The sequence below is a fragment of the Crinia signifera genome, chromosome 4 (genome assembly GCF_055691185.1).
Source record: "Crinia signifera chromosome 4, ASM5569118v1, whole genome shotgun sequence".
NCBI classification, from domain to species: domain Eukaryota; kingdom Metazoa; phylum Chordata; class Amphibia; order Anura; family Myobatrachidae; genus Crinia; species Crinia signifera.
In genome coordinates, this window is record NC_139220.1 from 336,484,609 (window position 1) to 336,504,167 (window position 19,559).

The 19,559-nt window shown below is 53.6% G+C and overlaps 1 protein-coding gene across 7 annotated transcripts in view; it reads right to left on the minus strand.

Annotated features, from left to right (window-relative positions):
* Positions 1-1,222: 1,222 nt before the first annotated feature.
* Positions 1,223-19,559, minus strand: part of SLC12A9 (solute carrier family 12 member 9) — a 58,893-nt gene continuing 40,556 nt past the window's right edge. For all 7 annotated transcript variants that reach the window (XM_083185824.1, XM_083185823.1, XM_083185825.1 and 4 more), the window contains exons 6-14: positions 18,960-19,067; positions 17,625-17,736; positions 17,112-17,269; positions 9,975-10,057; positions 9,099-9,223; positions 8,828-9,020; positions 4,801-4,975; positions 4,453-4,599; positions 1,223-3,558 (exon numbers count right to left, since the gene is read on the minus strand). In XM_083185824.1, the coding sequence (XP_083041950.1) occupies positions 2,720-3,558; positions 4,453-4,599; positions 4,801-4,975; positions 8,828-9,020; positions 9,099-9,223; positions 9,975-10,057; positions 17,112-17,269; positions 17,625-17,736; positions 18,960-19,067 (1,940 nt within the window). In that variant the 3' untranslated portion in view covers positions 1,223-2,719. The remainder of the gene's footprint in view (positions 3,559-4,452; positions 4,600-4,800; positions 4,976-8,827; positions 9,021-9,098; positions 9,224-9,974; positions 10,058-17,111; positions 17,270-17,624; positions 17,737-18,959; positions 19,068-19,559) is intronic.

The window sequence follows — 19,559 nt, forward strand, 5'->3', positions numbered from 1 at the left end:
CCACATAGGCCCCGTGTACAGGTGCGCGTCGCCCCACATAGGCCCCGTGTACAGGTGCGCGTCGCCCCACATAGGCCCCGTGTACAGGTGCGCGTCGCCCCACATAGGCCCCGTGTACAGGTGCACGTCACCCCACATAGGCCCCGTGTATAAGTCTGGCCGCGGCTGTCTCCAGCTGTCCAGGTGAATGGTTCCTGGTGATTAGGGAAAGACAATGGGTGTGTTACATAACGCCCCAGCCACACATCAGGACTGCCAGGGAAGCGCAGGAATGGAGCATCTTGTACCTGGTGGATGGGTCATATGAGGGTATGGGGTGGTATCCGCGGCAACACAGGTTGGTGGTTATTGTGCAGATGCTGGACACCACCACATCCTCCCTTACATATAGATTACATTAAATGTGTCTTTAGTAGATTATTATTAGGATTTTTATAATATTTTCGGGAAATGACCTGAACCCATGACCCATTACCTTTCCAATTACAGGTCCAGAGTGTTCTACAGCAGGTAAGGGGTTGGCAGAGGACTCTGGGAGTTGGGGATCCAGGACAAAGGTTGGCAGAGGGGAATCAGGTGCTGAGGAGTGAAGCAGAGAGAACAGGAGAGATCACAGGGGATGGTGCAATGACAGGCTCAGGACACCGGCAGCCACAGGACCTGAAGCCTGACATTACTGGGAAGTCAGACGCTGGAGGCCCATCACATGGACGTATGCTGGGGGCAGTTACGGTTACCCTGCAAGGAGGGGAGGGTTAGGTACTAAGGGATAGATCAGGTTGGTGGGGGCTGTGACATGTGAAAAACTCATGTCCACCTTTTAACTGTCAACATTGCCATTGTCGACGAATGCTTGCGTTGACCTTCCATGCCATGTCGATGTATATCAAGTGTCTACCTTCAGTGGTCAACCCAATGTATGTTGACCTGCATGGAGTCAGCCTAGTGGCTGTGTCCCCTGACGGGGAGGGGGGAGGATTAGGGTTAGGGGGGTAGGATATTCTAACCATCGAGGTGCTGCTGTCAGTTTTCCAGCCGCCGTATATATTCCCTCCCAATAGCGGATGTGACTGATGGACTCGGAGCGGAGAAGGCTGGGGGTACAGGGACTGGAAGAGGGGGAGGCACCAGTGACCCCGGGCAGTGCAGAGATTGGGGGAAGGGGGGGTAGTTAGCTTCCAGATACACAGCACTGCGCACGGACCAGGCGACACCTCCAGGTATAGTTTATTATTATTATTTTTTATTAAGTGTCAAAATGTTACATAAAAAAAATTCAATTCATTTAAAAAAAACAAAAAACTAAATAACAGTCGCAACAATATTTTATAACCCCTTAACGTCTGTATAGCTGAGGTCCTACAGGCAGACACACGTACAAAAAGGCACTAAACATCTGCAAACCCCACCAGGACCCCTACAGTAAGCATCCCCTTCCTAAAAGTGCAATATTGGAGTCATATTATATACATTCCAGGCCTGCGTGTCCATATCAGTGCGTGGTAAGGGGTGAAGGCTGCGGGGGGCCAGCGCACATACAGGAGGATAGGAATGTGGCCATGAGACAATGAGACCTACTCCTCACCATTCGGAGCACCGTATCCTCCCCCCCCCCCCCCCCCCCATGTGTGTGTACATATCACTAATCCCTAAGACAATCCAATTCATTTCTGCTGGTAACGGTTGAGTAATGAAAGCTGCGCTACGCCATGTCCGGTAAGTCACTAGGAGCGAGCAGGGTACCAGGCAGACATGCGGGCATTCCCCCATGACCTACTGGGCGGATTTCTGCTCATTCAACAGCAACCTCAAACGCGCCAAACACGGTAACAGGAACCAAAGTGGCATAAACAATGTAACAATTATTGAGAAATAAAGGAGTTTACGTGTAGAAAGTGTAATAAAAATTATATTTACATCAACGGAAACCGTTTTAGAGGCAAAACAAATGACATAATTGTCGTTCACAGGCAGCACCGGGTGTAAACTGAAGATGGCAAAACGCGTGGTCATTGGACTTGCAACGATGATCGAAAAACAGAATCTACAGACAGAAAACCATGTGTACATTTAGTACCATCTAACACACCAGGTCATCGGAGAAGGAACACCTAAGGATTCTGGGAACTGGGATGGGTGGAAGACTAGAGGGCACATAAAGTGACACATTAAATGAAGACACAAGAAGAATTCTAGCAAGAGCCGAGAAGTATGGATGGGGTCACCATGCTTTCTGGAAGACGGACAAGGTTAACCTGACAAACAGATTTTGGGGGTCAGTAAATTAATCAGACCCATGAGGCAACCAGCGTGCACCTACAGCAATCCAACATTCATCAAAGAACAGTAAAACCCCAACAAACAAAACATTTTTAACAGCAGAACGAGAAACCAAAAAACTTGTGTAAAGTGCAAAAATACCACAAACTTTTTGAAACCAACATAGCAAAAATGCAGATGCTCATTTCTGGAAAGGCCTACAGCGAACGTCGTCCTGCGGCAAAGGGTTCTAGGAATAAGCCGCTTCATCATAAGTCCAAGCGTCGGCAGTTTGCAGAGAGGGGCAGAGGGTGAGTGTAAATGCTGCAGGGAGTAGGGATAGCAGGAGGTGCCCTAGGTCATGAGGCGAAGACTCTCGCGGGAAGGGGGACTATTTAGTAGTGTTACCTACGACAGGTTGGTGTCCTGTGACGGGTGTGAGGGGGTCGCCGTACACACATCATAGCTCAGTGCAGGTGACAGGAGTCAGCCCATGAATGAGAAGTGTTGGGCCAAGACCCTCTGTTAATGTGTCCAACTCCTCCAAGTAGCGCTCATGTAGGGAAGCATCAGCCGGTGGCCGCGGAAGATAAAGAAACCTCACAGCGGACTCTGCCCCGCCTTCCTCTGCTACTGCACGGTTGGCCGCACTCAGGTACTCGGCTGATATGGGCTCACGTGTAAGGCCTGGTAGTTTACCGTCCTGGCCCCGCAGAGCGGCCACAGTATCCCAGCCCACTATCCGGATGGAGGCTCGAATACGCAATTTGAACAGCAGCTCGCGGAACTTCATCTCGGCCGCCAGCCAGCCAGCACTATCAGCATTGCCTCCGGCGGCCCTGGACTCCACGCACAGGAAGACTCGGAGCTGGTACCGTCGCCACATGGCAGCCATGTTGAGGATGCAGGCCATTTGCAGCAAAAACAAGCTACAAACATCCACATAGGCTGAAGCCTGGGGGCGCAGCAGATCCAGTGGCCACACATCGATGTATATGGCAGGATTGGGCGACGAGGTTCCCGGCCTGGTCAGTGTTGGGAATCCACGTGCCAGGACAATATTTTTATGCATCTTCAGTGCGTCACAGATCATGGCCACGTACTCTGTAGGACTCACGTGGCGAGGAGATTCCGGACCTCGGACAGGTGGGAAATGGGCCTGCAAAGAGGCGGCATCCACCCCAAATGGATCGTCCTGTGGAGAGAGGCCAGGGGTAAAGGCAGAGTCCTGCAGGAAGTAGTCATCAGGGCTGGCATCGTCATAGAAACCCAGGACCAGAGTGTTTGGCTTCATCCCTCCTGGAGGTGGAGAAGCAGAACTAAGGTGAGTAGATGGAACTCAGACAGTCACATGGTGATGTGTGTGTGTTGGGGGGGGGGGGTATAGGAGAAGCAGAGAGACAGTCACATGGTGATGTGTGTGTGTGTTGGGGGGGGGGCAGTATAGGAGGAGCAGAGAGAGGGAGGAGGCAAGAGAGAAGCAATGGGTGAAGGGGCCGGTGGGGTCAGTACAGAAACAGCAGAGATATAGGACAGGGTGGAGGCGATAGAGGCAATGGATGGAGGTGCGGGTGGGGTCAGTACAGGAACACAGAGAGATGTGATGGGGAATGGAGGGAGGTGCCGGTGTGGTCAGTAGAGGAACATCAGAGAGAGAAGATGGATAATGGATGGAGGTGCCAGTGGGGTCTACAGGAACAGCAGAGAGATATAGGACAGGGTGGAGGCGGCAGAGGCAATGGATGGAGGTGCGGGTGGGGTCAGTACAGGAACACAGAGAGATGTGATGGGGAATGGAGGGAGGTGCCGGTGTGGTCAGTAGAGGAACATCAGAGAGAGAAGATGGATAATGGATGGAGGTGCCAGTGGGGTCTACAGGAACAGCAGAGAGATATAGGACAGGGTGGAGGCGGCAGAGGCAATGGGTGGAGGTGCTGGTGGGGTCAGTACAGGAACACAGAGAGATATGATGGGGAATGATGGGGAATGGAGGGAGGTGCCGGTGTGGTCAGTAGAGGAACATCAGAGAGAGAAGATGGATAATGGATGGAGGTGCCGGTGGGGTCTACAGGAACAGCAGAGAGATATAGGACAGGGTGGAGGTGGCAGAGGCAATAGATGGAGGTGCTGGTGGGTGGAGGTGCTGGGGGGGTAGATCCCCTGTGGTGTTATTACAGCCATAACAGAACATACCCAGGCCTGTGATGCGCAGAAGCTGCTGTATCCCCTGACGAACAGATGGGCACAAGGTGAGATCCACAAAGGCTTTAACATTGAGTTTATCCACCAGACTCAGCCAGAAGCTGTAATGGGCCTGAATTGGGTCTGAGGGAAGAGTATCTAGAGAGTAGAAGGAAGGAGACACCGATGAGTAATCTGAACAATACACTTACAGGCAGAGTACAGTACAAGCCCAGCGGATCAACACTTCAGCGAGTCATGGCTATGGTATTCCCAGGACACTCATTATGGTGTCATACACTGGACGTGTGCCCTGTAGCCTAAATGTGCAGGGTGAACGGAAAGCATTAAGGATCTCACCCAGGTCCCCAGTCTCCACGTGGCCCATGACAAACAGTCCTCCTTTCTTCAGATCATTGATGAACTTGATGAGCTGGCAGGAGGTCCGTGGGTTGGACACCATGAGAAGAATCTGCGGTCTCCAGAACTTCACATGTTCTTTCCGAACATCCAAGAGAAGCAGGTATTTTCTGACCTGGAACCAGGGAAACGTACGTCACTGACAGGGAGAGAGAGGAGACATACATGGCGGCACGGGATGCGGACATATATAGGGGCAGAAGGTATTTCCTGACCTGGGACCAGGGAAACGTATGTCACAGACAGGGAGAGAGAAAGAGGATACATACATGGCGACACGGGATAGTGACATATATAGGGGCAGCAGGTATTTCCTGACCTGGGACCAGCGAAACGTACGTCACAGACAGGGAGAGAGAGGAGACATACATGGCGGCACGGGATGGGGACATATATAGGGGCAGCAGGTATATCCTGACCTAGGACCAGGGAAACGTACGTCACAGAGAGGGAGAAAGAGAGGAGACATACATGGCAGCATGAGGTGGGGACATATATAGGGGCAGCCTCCCTCCTCATCCCCCCATCTCTGCCCTATCATCCCTTATGGTGTGAGGATCCTTCCGCCCCATCCCCCCACCTCAGCACTATTACCCCTCGTGGTGTGGAGTGCCTTCCTCTCATCCATCCAATTCAGCATTATTACCCCTCATGGTGTGGGGTGCCTCCCTCTCATCCCCCCACCTCGGCACTATTACCCCTCATGGTGTGAGGTGTCTCCCTCGTATCCCCCACCTCGGCACTATTTCCCCTCATGGTGTGGGGTGCCTCCCTCTCATCCCCCCCATGGTGTGAGGTGTCTCCCTCATATCCCCCACCTCGGCACTATTACCCCTCATGGTGTGAGGTGCCTCCCTCTCATCCCTCACCTCAACACTATTACCCCTCATGGTGTGAGGTGCCTCCCTCTCACCCCCCCTTCCTCGGCACTATTTCCTCCCATGGTGTGAGGTGCCTCCCTCTCATCCCCCACCTCAGAACTATTACCCCTCATGGTGTGGAGTGCCTCCCTCTCATCCCCACACCTCAGCACTATTACCCCTCATGGTGTGGGTTGTGAGGTGCCTCTCTCACCACCCTCCTTCCTCAGCACCATTACCCCTCATAGTGTGAGGTGCCTCCCTCTCAACCCCCCCCCCCCCCCCACCTCAGCACTATTACCCCTCATGGTGTGAGGTGCCTCCCTCTCACCCCCCTTCCTCAGCACTATTACCCCTCATGGTGTGAGGTGCCTCCCTCTCATCCCCCACCACAGCGCACTATTACCCCTCATGGTGTGGAGTGCCTTCCTCTCATCCCCCCAATTCAGCATTATTACCCCTCATGGTGTGGGGGGCTCTATCACTGTTAACAACACCATCATCTCCCCTGTTCCCCAACTCCGCTGCCTGGGTGTCACTCTTGACTCCTCCCTCTCCTTTGCACCCCACATCCAAGCCCTGGCCCATTCTTGCCGGTTCCAGTTACGCAACATTGCTCGCATCAGGCCCTTTCTCTCACAGAGTGCAACTAAGCTGATCATCCACTCATTAGTCATCTCACGGCTTGACTACTGTAATGCTCTTCTCACTGGCCTCGCTCAATCCCAACTAGCTCCTCTCCAATCTGTCCTCAATGCTGCAGCCAGGCTTATCTTCCTCTCCCGCCGCTCTAACTCTGCTACTCCCCTTCAACAAAATCTGCACTGGCTTCCATTCCCCTACAGAATCCTCTTCAAACACCTCACACTCACATACAGGGCCATCTCTTATTCCATTGCTCCATATATCTCTAACCTCATCTCCATTCATACACCCTCCCGCCCTCTACGGTCAGCTGACGACTGTCGTCTCTCCTCCACCCTGATCACTGCTTCCCATGCTAGAGTACAGGACTTTGCCCGTGCTGCACCCCTTCAGTGGAACGCACTCCCTCGCTCCATTAGACTCTCCCCGACCTTGCAAAGCTTCAAACGGGCACTGAAAACTCACCTATTCATCAAAGCGTACCCTTCCACTGCATAAACCAGCTGGTTCTCCGACCCCTTGCCTGTTTACATCCTGCTATCTAACCACCACCCCCTCGCTTGCACCTCTTGTAATCTGTCTGTCTCCCCTTCCTACTAGATTGTAAGATCCTCCGAGCAGGGCGCTCTTCCCTCCTGTTGTCAAAGCCCTCTTCTCTTCACATTTCACTCACAGCTCTCCTATACTCCAACACTCAGTGACCATCTTCATACTCATCTCCATCATTGGCCTCAAGCCTCTAGTTGTATGTTGATTGGGTCCTCACTACTTACATTTAAGCTGTAATGTGTATTGAACTGTGGTGCTCTTTATTTGTACTGTATTTTTGTTATTTATTCAATGTTATGCCAAGTTTTGTCTCCCTGTATTGTTCCTTTGTACGGCGCTGCGAAACACTTGTGGCGCCTTATAAATAAAATTATAATAATAATAATAATGGTGTGTGGTGCCTCCCTCTGTTCCCCACCTCAGCACTATTATTTACCCCTCATGGTGTAAGGTGCCTCCCTCTCATCCCCCCACCTCAGCACTATTTCCCCTCATGGTGTGAGATGCCTCCCTCTCACCCCCCCCCCCCCCCCCCTCGGCACTATTACCCCTCATGGTGTGAGGTGCCTCCCTCTCATCCCCCCACCTCAGCACTATTACCCCTCATGGTGTGAGGTGCCTCCCTCTCATCCCCCCCCCCCCCCTCTCGGCACTATTACCCCTCATGGTGTGAGGTGCCTCCCTCTCATCCCCCACCCCAGCACTATTCCCCCTCATGGTGTGAGGTGCCTCCCTCTCACCCCCCCCCCCCTCGGCACTATTACCCCTCATGGTGTGAGGTGCCTCCCTCTCATCCCCCACCTCAGCGCACTATTACCCCTCATGGTGTGGGGTGCCTCCCTCTCATCCCCCCACCTCAGCACTATTACCCCTCATGGTGTGTGGTGCCTCCCTCTGTTCCCCCACCCCAGCACTATTACCCCTCATGGTGTGGGTGCCTCCCTCTCATCCCCCACCCCAGCACTATTACCTCTCATGGTGTGGGGTGCCTCCCTTTCATCCCCCCACCTCAGCACTATTACCCCTCATGGTGTGAGGTGCCTCCCTCTCATCCCCCCACCTCAGCACTATTACCCCTCATGGTGTGTGGTGCCTCCCTCTGTTCCCCCACCCCAGCACTATTACCCCTCATGGTGTGTGGTGCCTCCCTCTGTTCTCCCCACCCCAGCACTATTACCCCTCATGGTGTGGGGTGCCTCCCTCTGTTCCCCCCACCCCAGCACTATTACCCCTCATGGTGTGGGGTGCCTCCCTCTGTTCCCCCCACCCCAGCACTATTACCCCTCATGGTGTGGGGTGCCTCCCTCTGTTCCCCCCACCCCAGCACTATTACCTCTCATGGTGTGGGGTGCCTCCATCTCATCCCCCACCTCAGCCCTATTACCTCTCATGGTGTGGGGTGCCTCCCTCTCACCCCCCCACCTCAGCACTATTACCCCTCATGGTGTGGGGTGCCTCCCTCTCATCCCCCACCCCAGCACTATTACCTCTCATGGTGTGGGGTGCCTCCCTCTCATCCCCCCACCTCAGCACTATTACCCCTCATGGTGTGTGGTGCCTCCCTCTGTTCCCCCACCCCAGCACTATTACCCCTCATGGTGTGGGGTGCCTCCCTCTCACCCCCCCACCTCAGCACTATTACCCCTCATGGTGTGGGGTGCCTCCCTCTCACCCCCCACCTCAGCACTATTACCTCTCATGGTGTGGGGTGCCTCCCTCTCATCCCCCCACCTCAGCACTATTACCCCTCATGGTGTGTGGTGCCTCCCTCTGTTCCCCCACCCCAGCACTATTACCCCTCATGGTGTGGGGTGCCTCCCTCTCACCCCCCCACCTCAGCACTATTACCCCTCATGGTGTGGGGTGCCTCCCTCTCATCCCCCACCCCAGCACTACCATAAGGCCACTCTCACCTGGTGGAAGATCAGGGCCTGGCTGATGTACCCCCAGCTACTGCTGCCGCTCCGGAAGTGAATGGATCCCAGCAGTAGCAGGAGAAGGACGATGCTCCCGGACGCATAGGCAGGGTTAATGAGGAACATCATCACCAGGCAGCTGAGGATGCCCAGCAGGCAGGAATGCCAGGAGAAGAGGCGGAACGTGGGACTACACCAGGGAAAAACAAAATCATCAGACCGAGCACAGAGGCAACACATCAAAACGCCACAGTCCCAATAATCTCACCGGAAGTTTGGCGCTGATGCCCATTCTAGCGCCAAGCATGCCAGGTCTATAGCTGCGTACGCCATGAGGTAAAACACGGTGACTATCCCAGCGATGGTGTTCAGCTTCCCCGCCAACAGGACCAGCTACAACGACAGGATAAATGAGGTGATCCCAGGTACTTGTTTCCTAGTATGGCGCCCAATTGCTTAGCGGGCGATTCTGCGTAAGAAAATAGCATTGCGATGTAATTTATTCACTGCTCTTTTTTTGCCCCCGGGCAGTGCGATCGCATCGCAAAATCGCATGCGATTTTATAGGGTGCGATGCCATTTACATTACTACACACTTATATGAGATGCAATGAGATTGAGGCACCCCCCCCCCCCCCCGCCCCACACACACACACTATCCAGGCCACCCCAAAGCGTGACGAACGCAGCAAGCCCCGCGAGGGGCGGCAGAACGCGTCCTCCCGACCTTTTCATACCCCCACTATCCACGTCGGCGTGGAGTTGACTTTATATAGTGTGGCGAGCGCAGTGAGGGGACGCGGAATACATGTAACGTAATCTGCTGCGCTCGCCACGCTATATAAACTCCACTCCAACGTGGATAAAGGGGGTATGAAAAGGTCAGGAGGACGCATCCCGCTGCGCTCGCCAGGCTTCGGGGTGGCGTGGATAGTGGGGGGGGGGGTGCCTCAATCTCATTGCATCTCACGTAAAGTAAATGGCATCGCACCCTATAAAATCACATGCGATGACTTTATAGGGTGACTAAATGACAGAGGTTCCTTACGTATGGTAATTGGGCGCCGTGCTAGGAAACATGTACCGATCCCATTGCCCCCCATAACGCCGTACAGTGGGATCAGGTACCCCATGTCTCTCTTACCTGCACCAGCGCCCACGTGTACAGCACTGCCCCCCAGGGGTTCCCTCCCTTGGACATCAGCTTCGCTGGAGCCAGAAGAATTCCTGGGAAAGAAGAGAGAAATGTGGGTGTCAGCAAAAGAGGTCTACAGGAGCCAGGAACACAGACACCGTCAACATGCATTATTTATGTCGACAAAACTAACCGCACCTCAAATAACTGCAGCACCACCATGACATGTTCATAATGTCAACATGCATAGTAACGTTTTCAGCAGATCTAAATTTGGTTAATGTCGGCATGTCAACACTTTACTTACAAAATCATCCCCGGTCAGGACCACTCGATATTCAGAATGCCTGCACAGCCACTAATAAAGCTTATTGGGGCACTTGCGGTCCACTAGGTAACACGATGCTCTGTCGGGGCTACTGGCGTCCCACTGAGGGGTACATATACTAAGCTGGGAGTTCTATTGAAGATGGGATGGGAAGACCATTACGTAACAAATACCCCATAACAGCGGCACAAGCCATCAAAGCCCCAATGGAGAAGGGAGGTCAAACTAAGTAAGGGTAAAGCTTGGTACACACTGGGACGTTTCTGGCCAATCAGATGTATCGCTCAGTATGTATGCCAGATACGCCAGCGCCCATGGTTGCTAGCGGCGTCACCCCTGCCGGATGGCTAACCCGGCAATAAAACTAGCGACCACGGAATGTGCCTTCATTACATCCCCAGTTGTGTACACACGAACCTATATGTCAGCTCTCTGTGCCGACACATTACCTGGATACGCATGGTGCCAATGTGTACCCAGGATCCTATATGTCGGCTCTCTGTGCCGACACATTACCTGGATACGCATGGTGCCAGTGTGTATCCGGGATCCTATATGTCGGCTCTCTGTGCCGACACATTACCTGGATACGCATGGTGCCAGTGTGTATCCGGGATCCTATATGTCGGCTCTCTGTGCCGACACATTACCTGGATACGCATGGTGCCAGTGTGTACCCGGGATCCTATATGTCGGCTCTCTGTGCCGACACATTACCTGGATACGCATGGTGCCAGTGTGTACCCGGGATCCTATATGTCGGCTCTCTGTGCCGACACATTACCTGGATACGCATGGCGCCAGTGTGTACCCGGGATCCTATATGTCGGCTCTCTGTGCCGACACATTACCTGGATACGCATGGCGCCAGTGTGTACCCGGGATACTATATGTCGGCTCTCTGTGCCGACACATTACCTGGATACGCATGGCGCCAGTGTGTACCCGGGATCCTATATGTCGGCTCTCTGTGCCGACACATTACCTGGATACGCATGGCGCCAGTGTGTACCCGGGATCCTATATGTCGGCTCTCTGTGCCGACACATTACCTGGATACGCATGGCGCCAGTGTGTACCCGGGATCCTATATGTCGGCTCTCTGTGCCGACACATTACCTGGATACGCATGGCGCCAGTGTGTACCCAGGATCCTATATGTCGGCTCTCTGTGCCGACACATTACCTGGATACGCATGGCGCCAGTGTGTACCCGGGATCCTATATGTCGGCTCTCTGTGCCGACACATTACCTGGATACGCATGGCGCCAGTGTGTACCCGGGATCCTATATGTCGGCTCTCTGTGCCGGCACATTACCTGGATACGCATGGCGCCAGTGTGTACCCGGGATCCTATATGTCGGCTCTCTGTGCCTACACATTACCTGGATACGCATGGCGCCAGTGTGTACCCGGGATCCTATATGTCGGCTCTCTGTGCCGACACATTACCTGGATACGCATGGCGCCAATGTGTACCCGGGATCCTATATGTCGGCTCTCTGTGCCGACACATTACCTGGATACGCATGGTGCCAGTGTGTACCCGGGATCCTATATGTCGGCTCTCTGTGCCGACACATTACCTGGATACGCATGGTGCCAGTGTGTACCCGGGATCCTATATGTCGGCTCTCTGTGCCGACACATTACCTGGATACGCATGGTGCCAGTGTGTACCCGGGATCCTATATGTCGGCTCTCTGTGCCGACACATTACCTGGATACGCATGGTGCCAGTGTGTACCCGGGATCCTATATGTCGGCTCTCTGTGCCGACACATTACCTGGATACGCATGGTGCCAGTGTGTACCCGGGATCCTATATGTCGGCTCTCTGTGCCGACACATTACCTGGATACGCATGGTGCCAGTGTGTACCCGGGATCCTATATGTCGGCTCTCTGTGCCGACACATTACCTGAATACGCATGGTGCCAGTGTGTACCCGGGATCCTATATGTCGGCTCTCTGTGCCGACACATTACCTGGATACGCATGGCGCCAGTGTGTACCCGGGATCCTATATGTCGGCTCTCTGTGCCGACACATTACCTGGATACGCATGGCGCCAGTGTGTACCCGGGATCCTATATGTCGGCTCTCTGAGCCGACACATTACCTGGATACGCATGGCGCCAGTGTGTACCCGGGATCCTATATGTCGGCTCTCTGTGCCGACACATTACCTGGATACGCATGGCGCCAGTGTGTACCCGGGATCCTATATGTCGGCTCTCTGTGCCGACACATTACCTGGATACGCATGGCGCCAGTGTGTACCCGGGATCCTATATGTCGGCTCTCTGTGCCGACACATTACCTGAATACGCATGGCGCCAGTGTGTACCCGGGATCCTATATGTCGGCTCTCTGTGCCGACACATTACCTGGATACGCATGGCGCCAGTGTGTACCCGGGATCCTATATGTCGGCTCTCTGTGCCGACACATTACCTGGATACGCATGGCGCCAGTGTGTACCCGGGATCCTATATGTCGGCTCTCTGTGCCGACACATTACCTGGATACGCATGGCGCCAGTGTGTACCCGGGATCCTATATGTCGGCTCTCTGTGCCGACACATTACCTGGATACGCATGGCGCCAGTGTGTAACCGGGATCCTATATGTCGGCTCTCTGTGCCGACACATTACCTGGATACGCATGGCGCCAGTGTGTACCCGGGATCCTATATGTCGGCTCTCTGTGCCGACACATTACCTGGATACGCATGGCGCCAGTGTGTACCCGGGATCCTATATGTCGGCTCTCTGTGCCGGCACATTACCTGGATACGCATGGCGCCAGTGTGTACCCGGGATCCTATATGTCGGCTCTCTGTGCCTACACATTACCTGGATACGCATGGCGCCAGTGTGTACCCGGGATCCTATATGTCGGCTCTCTGTGCCTACACATTACCTGGATACGCATGGCGCCAGTGTGTACCCGGGATCCTATATGTCGGCTCTCTGTGCCGACACATTACCTGGATACGCATGGCGCCAATGTGTACCCGGGATCCTATATGTCGGCTCTCTGTGCCGACACATTACCTGGATACGCATGGCGCCAGTGTGTACCCGGGATCCTATATGTCGGCTCTCTGTGCCGACACATTACCTGGATACGCATGGCGCCAGTGTGTACCCGGGATCCTATATGTCGGCTCTCTGTGCCGACACATTACCTGGATACGCATGGTGCCAGTGTGTACCCGGGATCCTATATGTCGGCTCTCTGTGCCGACACATTACCTGGATACGCATGGTGCCAGTGTGTACCCGGGATCCTATATGTCGGCTCTCTGTGCCGACACATTACCTGAATACGCATGGTGCCAGTGTGTACCCGGGATCCTATATGTCGGCTCTCTGTGCCGACACATTACCTGGATACGCATGGTGCCAGTGTGTACCCGGGATCCTATATGTCGGCTCTCTGTGCCGACACATTACCTGGATACGCATGGTGCCAGTGTGTACCCGGGATCCTATATGTCGGCTCTCTGTGCCGACACATTACCTGGATACGCATGGTGCCAGTGTGTACCCGGGATCCTATATGTCGGCTCTCTGTGCCGACACATTACCTGGATACGCATGGTGCCAGTGTGTACCCGGGATCCTATATGTCGGCTCTCTGTGCCGACACATTACCTGGATACGCATGGTGCCAGTGTGTACCCGGGATCCTATATGTCGGCTCTCTGTGCCGACACATTACCTGGATACGCATGGTGCCAGTGTGTACCCGGGATCCTATATGTCGGCTCTCTGTGCCGACACATTACCTGGATACGCATGGTGCCAGTGTGTACCCGGAATCCTATATGTCGGCTCTCTGTGCCGACACATTACCTGGATACGCATGGTGCCAGTGTGTATCCGGGATCCTATATGTCGGCTCTCTGTGCCGACACATTACCTGGATACGCATGGTGCCAGTGTGTACCCGGGATCCTATATGTCGGCTCTCTGTGCCGACACATTACCTGGATACGCATGGTGCCAGTGTGTACCCGGGATCCTATATGTCGTCTCTCTGTGCCGACACATTACCTGGATACGCATGGTGCCAGTGTGTACCCGGGATCCTATATGTCGTCTCTCTGTGCCGACACATCAGCTGGATACGCATGGTGCCAGTGTATACCCGGGATCCTATATGTCGTCTCTCTGTGCCAACACATCACCTGGATACGCATGGTGCCAGTGTGTACCCGGGATCCTATATGTCGGCTCTCTGTGCCGACACATCACCTGGATACGCATGGTGCCAGTGTGTACCCGGGATCCTATATGTCGGCTCTCTGTGCCGACACATTACCTGGATACGCATGGTGCCAGTGTGTACCCGGGATCCTATATGTCGGCTCTCTGTGCCGACACATTACCTGGATACGCATGGTGCCAGTGTGTACCCGGGATCCTATATGTCGGCTCTCTGTGCCGACACATTACCTGGATACGCATGGTGCCAGTGTGTACCCGGGATCCTATATGTCGGCTCTCTGTGCCGACACATTACCTGGATACGCATGGTGCCAGTGTGTACCCGGGATCCTATATGTCGGCTCTCTGTGCCGACACATTACCTGGATACGCATGGTGCCAGTGTGTACCCGGGATCCTATATGTCGGCTCTCTGTGCCGACACATTACCTGGATACGCATGGCGCCAGTGTGTACCCAGGATACTATATGTCGGCTCTCTGTGCCGACACATTACCTGGATACGCATGGCGCCAGTGTGTACCCAGGATCCTATATGTCGGCTCTCTGTGCCGACACATTACCTGGATACGCATGGCGCCAGTGTGTACCCGGGATCCTATATGTCGGCTCTCTGTGCCGGCACATTACCTGGATACGCATGGCGCCAGTGTGTACCCGGGATCCTATATGTCGGCTCTCTGTGCCTACACATTACCTGGATACGCATGGCGCCAGTGTGTACCCGGGATCCTATATGTCGGCTCTCTGTGCCGACACATTACCTGGATACGCATGGTGCCAGTGTGTACCCGGGATCCTATATGTCGGTTCTCTGTGCCGACACATTACCTGGATACGCATGGTGCCAGTGTGTACCCGGGATCCTATATGTCGGCTCTCTGTGCCGACACATTACCTGGATACGCATGGTGCCAGTGTGTACCCGGGATCCTATATGTCGGCTCTCTGTGCCGACACATTACCTGGATACGCATGGTGCCAGTGTGTACCCGGGATCCTATATGTCGGCTCTCTGTGCCGACACATTACCTGGATACGCATGGTGCCAGTGTGTACCCGGGATCCTATATGTCGGCTCTCTGTGCCGACACATTACCTGGATACGCATGGTGCCAGTGTGTATCCGGGATCCTATATGTCGGCTCTCTGTGCCGACACATTACCTGGATACGCATGGTGCCAGTGTGTATCCGGGATCCTATATGTCGGCTCTCTGTGCCGACACATTACCTGGATACGCATGGTGCCAGTGTGTACCCGGGATCCTATATGTCGGCTCTCTGTGCCGACACATTACCTGGATACGCATGGTGCCAGTGTGTACCCGGGATCCTATATGTCGGCTCTCTGTGCCGACACATTACCTGGATACGCATGGTGCCAGTGTGTACCCGGGATCCTATATGTCGGCTCTCTGTGCCGACACATTACCTGGATACGCATGGTGCCAGTGTGTACCCGGGATCCTATATGTCGGCTCTCTGTGCCGACACATTACCTGGATACGCATGGCGCCAGTGTGTACCCGGGATCCTATATGTCGGCTCTCTGTGCCGACACATTACCTGGATACGCATGGCGCCAGTGTGTACCCGGGATCCTATATGTCGGCTCTCTGTGCCGACACATTACCTGGATACGCATGGTGCCAGTGTGTACCCGGGATCCTATATGTCGGCTCTCTGTGCCGACACATTACCTGGATACGCATGGTGACAGTGTGTACCAGGGATCCTATATGTCGGCTCTCTGTGCCGACACATTACCTGGATACGCATGGTGCCAGTGTGTACCCAGAATCCTATATGTCGGCTCTCTGTGCCGACACATTACCTGGATACGCATGGTGCCAGTGTGTACCCGGGATCCTATATGTCGGCTCTCTGTGCCGACACATTACCTGGATACGCATGGTGCCAGTGTGTACCCGGGATCCTATATGTCGGCTCTCTGTGCCGACACATTACCTGGATACGCATGGTGCCAGTGTGTACCCGGGATCCTATATGTCGGCTCTCTGTGCCGACACATTACCTGGATACGCATGGTGCCAGTGTGTACCCGGGATCCTATATGTCGGCTCTCTGTGCCGACACATTACCTGGATACGCATGGTGCCAGTGTGTACCCGGGATCCTATATGTCGGCTCTCTGTGCCGACACATTACCTGGATACGCATGGTGCCAGTGTGTACCCGGGATCCTATATGTCGGCTCTCTGTGCCGACACATTACCTGGATACGCATGGTGCCAATGTGTACCCGGGATCCTATATGTCGGCTTTCTGTGCCGACACATTACCTGGATACGCATGGTGCCAATGTGTACCCGGGATCCTATATGTCGGCTCTCTGTGCCGACACATTACCTGGATGCGCATGGTGCCAGTGTGTACCCGGGATCCTATATGTCGGCTCTCTGTGCCGACACATTACCTGGATATGCATGGTGCCAGTGTGTACCCGGGATCCTATATGTCGGCTCTTTGTGCCGACACATTACCTGGATACACATGGTGCCAGTGTGTACCCAGCGCAGAACAGGAATAATACACACGACAACGGGTGTCTCACCAAACAAGTCGTCCTTGGCGAGAGCATGCAGGATGCGAGACGCCCCAATGAGGGTGCTCATGGAGGCAGACAGGGACGTGGCATACACCCCAATCAGGACAAACGGAGGCCAGATGTTAATCGGCTGGAAGAACCCGTAATCTTCTTTCAGCAGCGTCCTAACAAGAGACACAAGGAGAATTCAGGTCATTCCTCCCAGTCACCCGTCCCGACACACGGGATCATTTCCTCCATGACCGAGGTCACCTGACTCCGCGAGAGATAATAACTGACGCGGATATTCCACTGCGCGGGGGACTTAGGGCCAGATGTATCAAGCGTCAAAAGTGATAAAGCGGAGAGAAAACAGCCAGCCAATCAGCTCCTACCTGTTATTTTTCAAACCCAGTCTGTGACATGACAGGTAGGAGCTGATTGGTTGGTTGTTTATCACTCTCTATTTTATCACTTTTGAAGCTGAGTGCATCTGGCCCTTACAGAGAGGGGGTTATATGGCCTCAGTCCCGCTCCTACCTGTCACAGGTGAACGCTGTCAGTATGAAGAGTATCAGGTAGACAAAGAAGGTGATGATCACAGCGATAATTGTGCCGATAGGAATGGCGCGGCTCGGCTGCTTCAGCTCGCCTGTGGATAACAAACAGGGTGACCGGGAGACTGTGAGCATCATGAAGACATGGAAATGGACCCTCGCACATCCAAACAGCTAGGTCGTGTGCCGCAATAATGTGTCAGGGTTTGTGGTACAGCCATCTTGTACACTAAACAAAGATCTAAGAAGCAGTTGCAACCCTGAGGTATTCTGGGAGTCGCTCTGAGGCAGCCATCTTGTGCACTGAACCAGAGATATCTATGAAGCAGGCGCAACCCTGAGGTATTCTGGGAGTCGCTCTGAGGCAGCGATCTTGTGCACTGAACCAGAGATATCTATGCAGCAGGCGCAACCCTGAGGTATTCTGGGAGTCGCTCTGAGGCAGCCATCTTGTGCACTGAACCAGAGATATCTATGAAGCAGGCACAACCTTGAGGTATTCTGGGAGTCGCTGTGAGGCAGCCATCTTGTGCACTGAACCAGAGATATCTATGCAGCAGGCGCAACCCTGAGGTATTCTGGGAGTCGCTCTGAGGCAGCCATCTTGTGCACTGAACCAGAGATATCTATGAAGCAGGTGCAACCCTGATGTACAGTATTATGGAAGAGTCGCTGCGAGGTAGCCATCTTGTGCCATCTTTATAAAGATCACTTTGTAAAGAAGGGGCATCCGTGAGGTATTCTGGGAGTCCCTCTAAGGCAGCCATCTTGTGAACTGAACCAAAGAGATTTAGGAAGAAGGAGCATCCCTGAGGAGTTCTAGGAGGTGCTCTGAGGTAGCCATTTTGACTTTATGTGACATGGTCAATATATATATAAAATAGGATGGAGGTGGATGCTGTGATCACATGGTCAGCGCAGAATAAATATCCTCAGTGTTACATGGAGAATAAGCATAGCATACTGTATTATGTATTACAATATGGCTGTTCTATTAGGCCATTTGGTGTTTCGTTGGATCTGCAACAATTACAGATGGGGCCATTCTATTCGTTTCCGCCAGTGCCACGTATCTGTATAGCTGGTGAGCATGTCTTATTGCTGAGAATGGGGCGCGCAACCCATTCCGGCGGATGGTGCATGGCAATAGTCCCACCAAATGCCACTCTGATCTGTATATGTTCTCAGAACTTCTGGGTGACTTGTAATATCAACATAGACTGGTGTCACGGGGAGGGAGATTATCTGGATAAATCTGCGCTATAGCCTGTGGGCATGCAAAGGATGCTGGGAAGAGAAGAGGAGACTTGTATCTTACCGGACATATTACATCCCGCCATAATGCCAGTGCAGCCATTAAACATGACCGCAAATACCGTGGCGAAATTCATGAGGTTCCCGGTGGTGTAGTCCAGGGAGTAATCAGCTACAGGGAGAGAGAGGAGAAAGCGAGATAAAGGTGAGAGAGAAAACAAGAGAGCGAGAGAGCGAGCGAGAGAGCGAGTGAGAGAGACTCAGGGGCAGATTTATTAAGCTCGCGGAAGTCATAAAGGGTGGGATTCTCTAATAACCGCGGCCAAATGTTGCCAGCATTCGCATTGTTAATAATCGAATAAGCGAGAGAGAGAAAGTCTCAGTGGGGGGGGGGGGGACACAGTAAGGGGGAGAGACACACACAGTAAGGGGGAAAGACACACACAGTAAGGGGGGAGAGAGAGACACACACACACAGTAAGGGGGGAGAGAGAGACACACACACAGTAAGGGGGGAGAGAGACACACACACACAGTAAGGGGGAGAGACACACACACACACACAGTAAGGGGGGAGAGAGAGACCCACACACACAGTAAGGGGGGACAGAGACACACACAGTAAGGGGGGAGAGAGACACACACAGTAAGGGGGGGGAGAGAG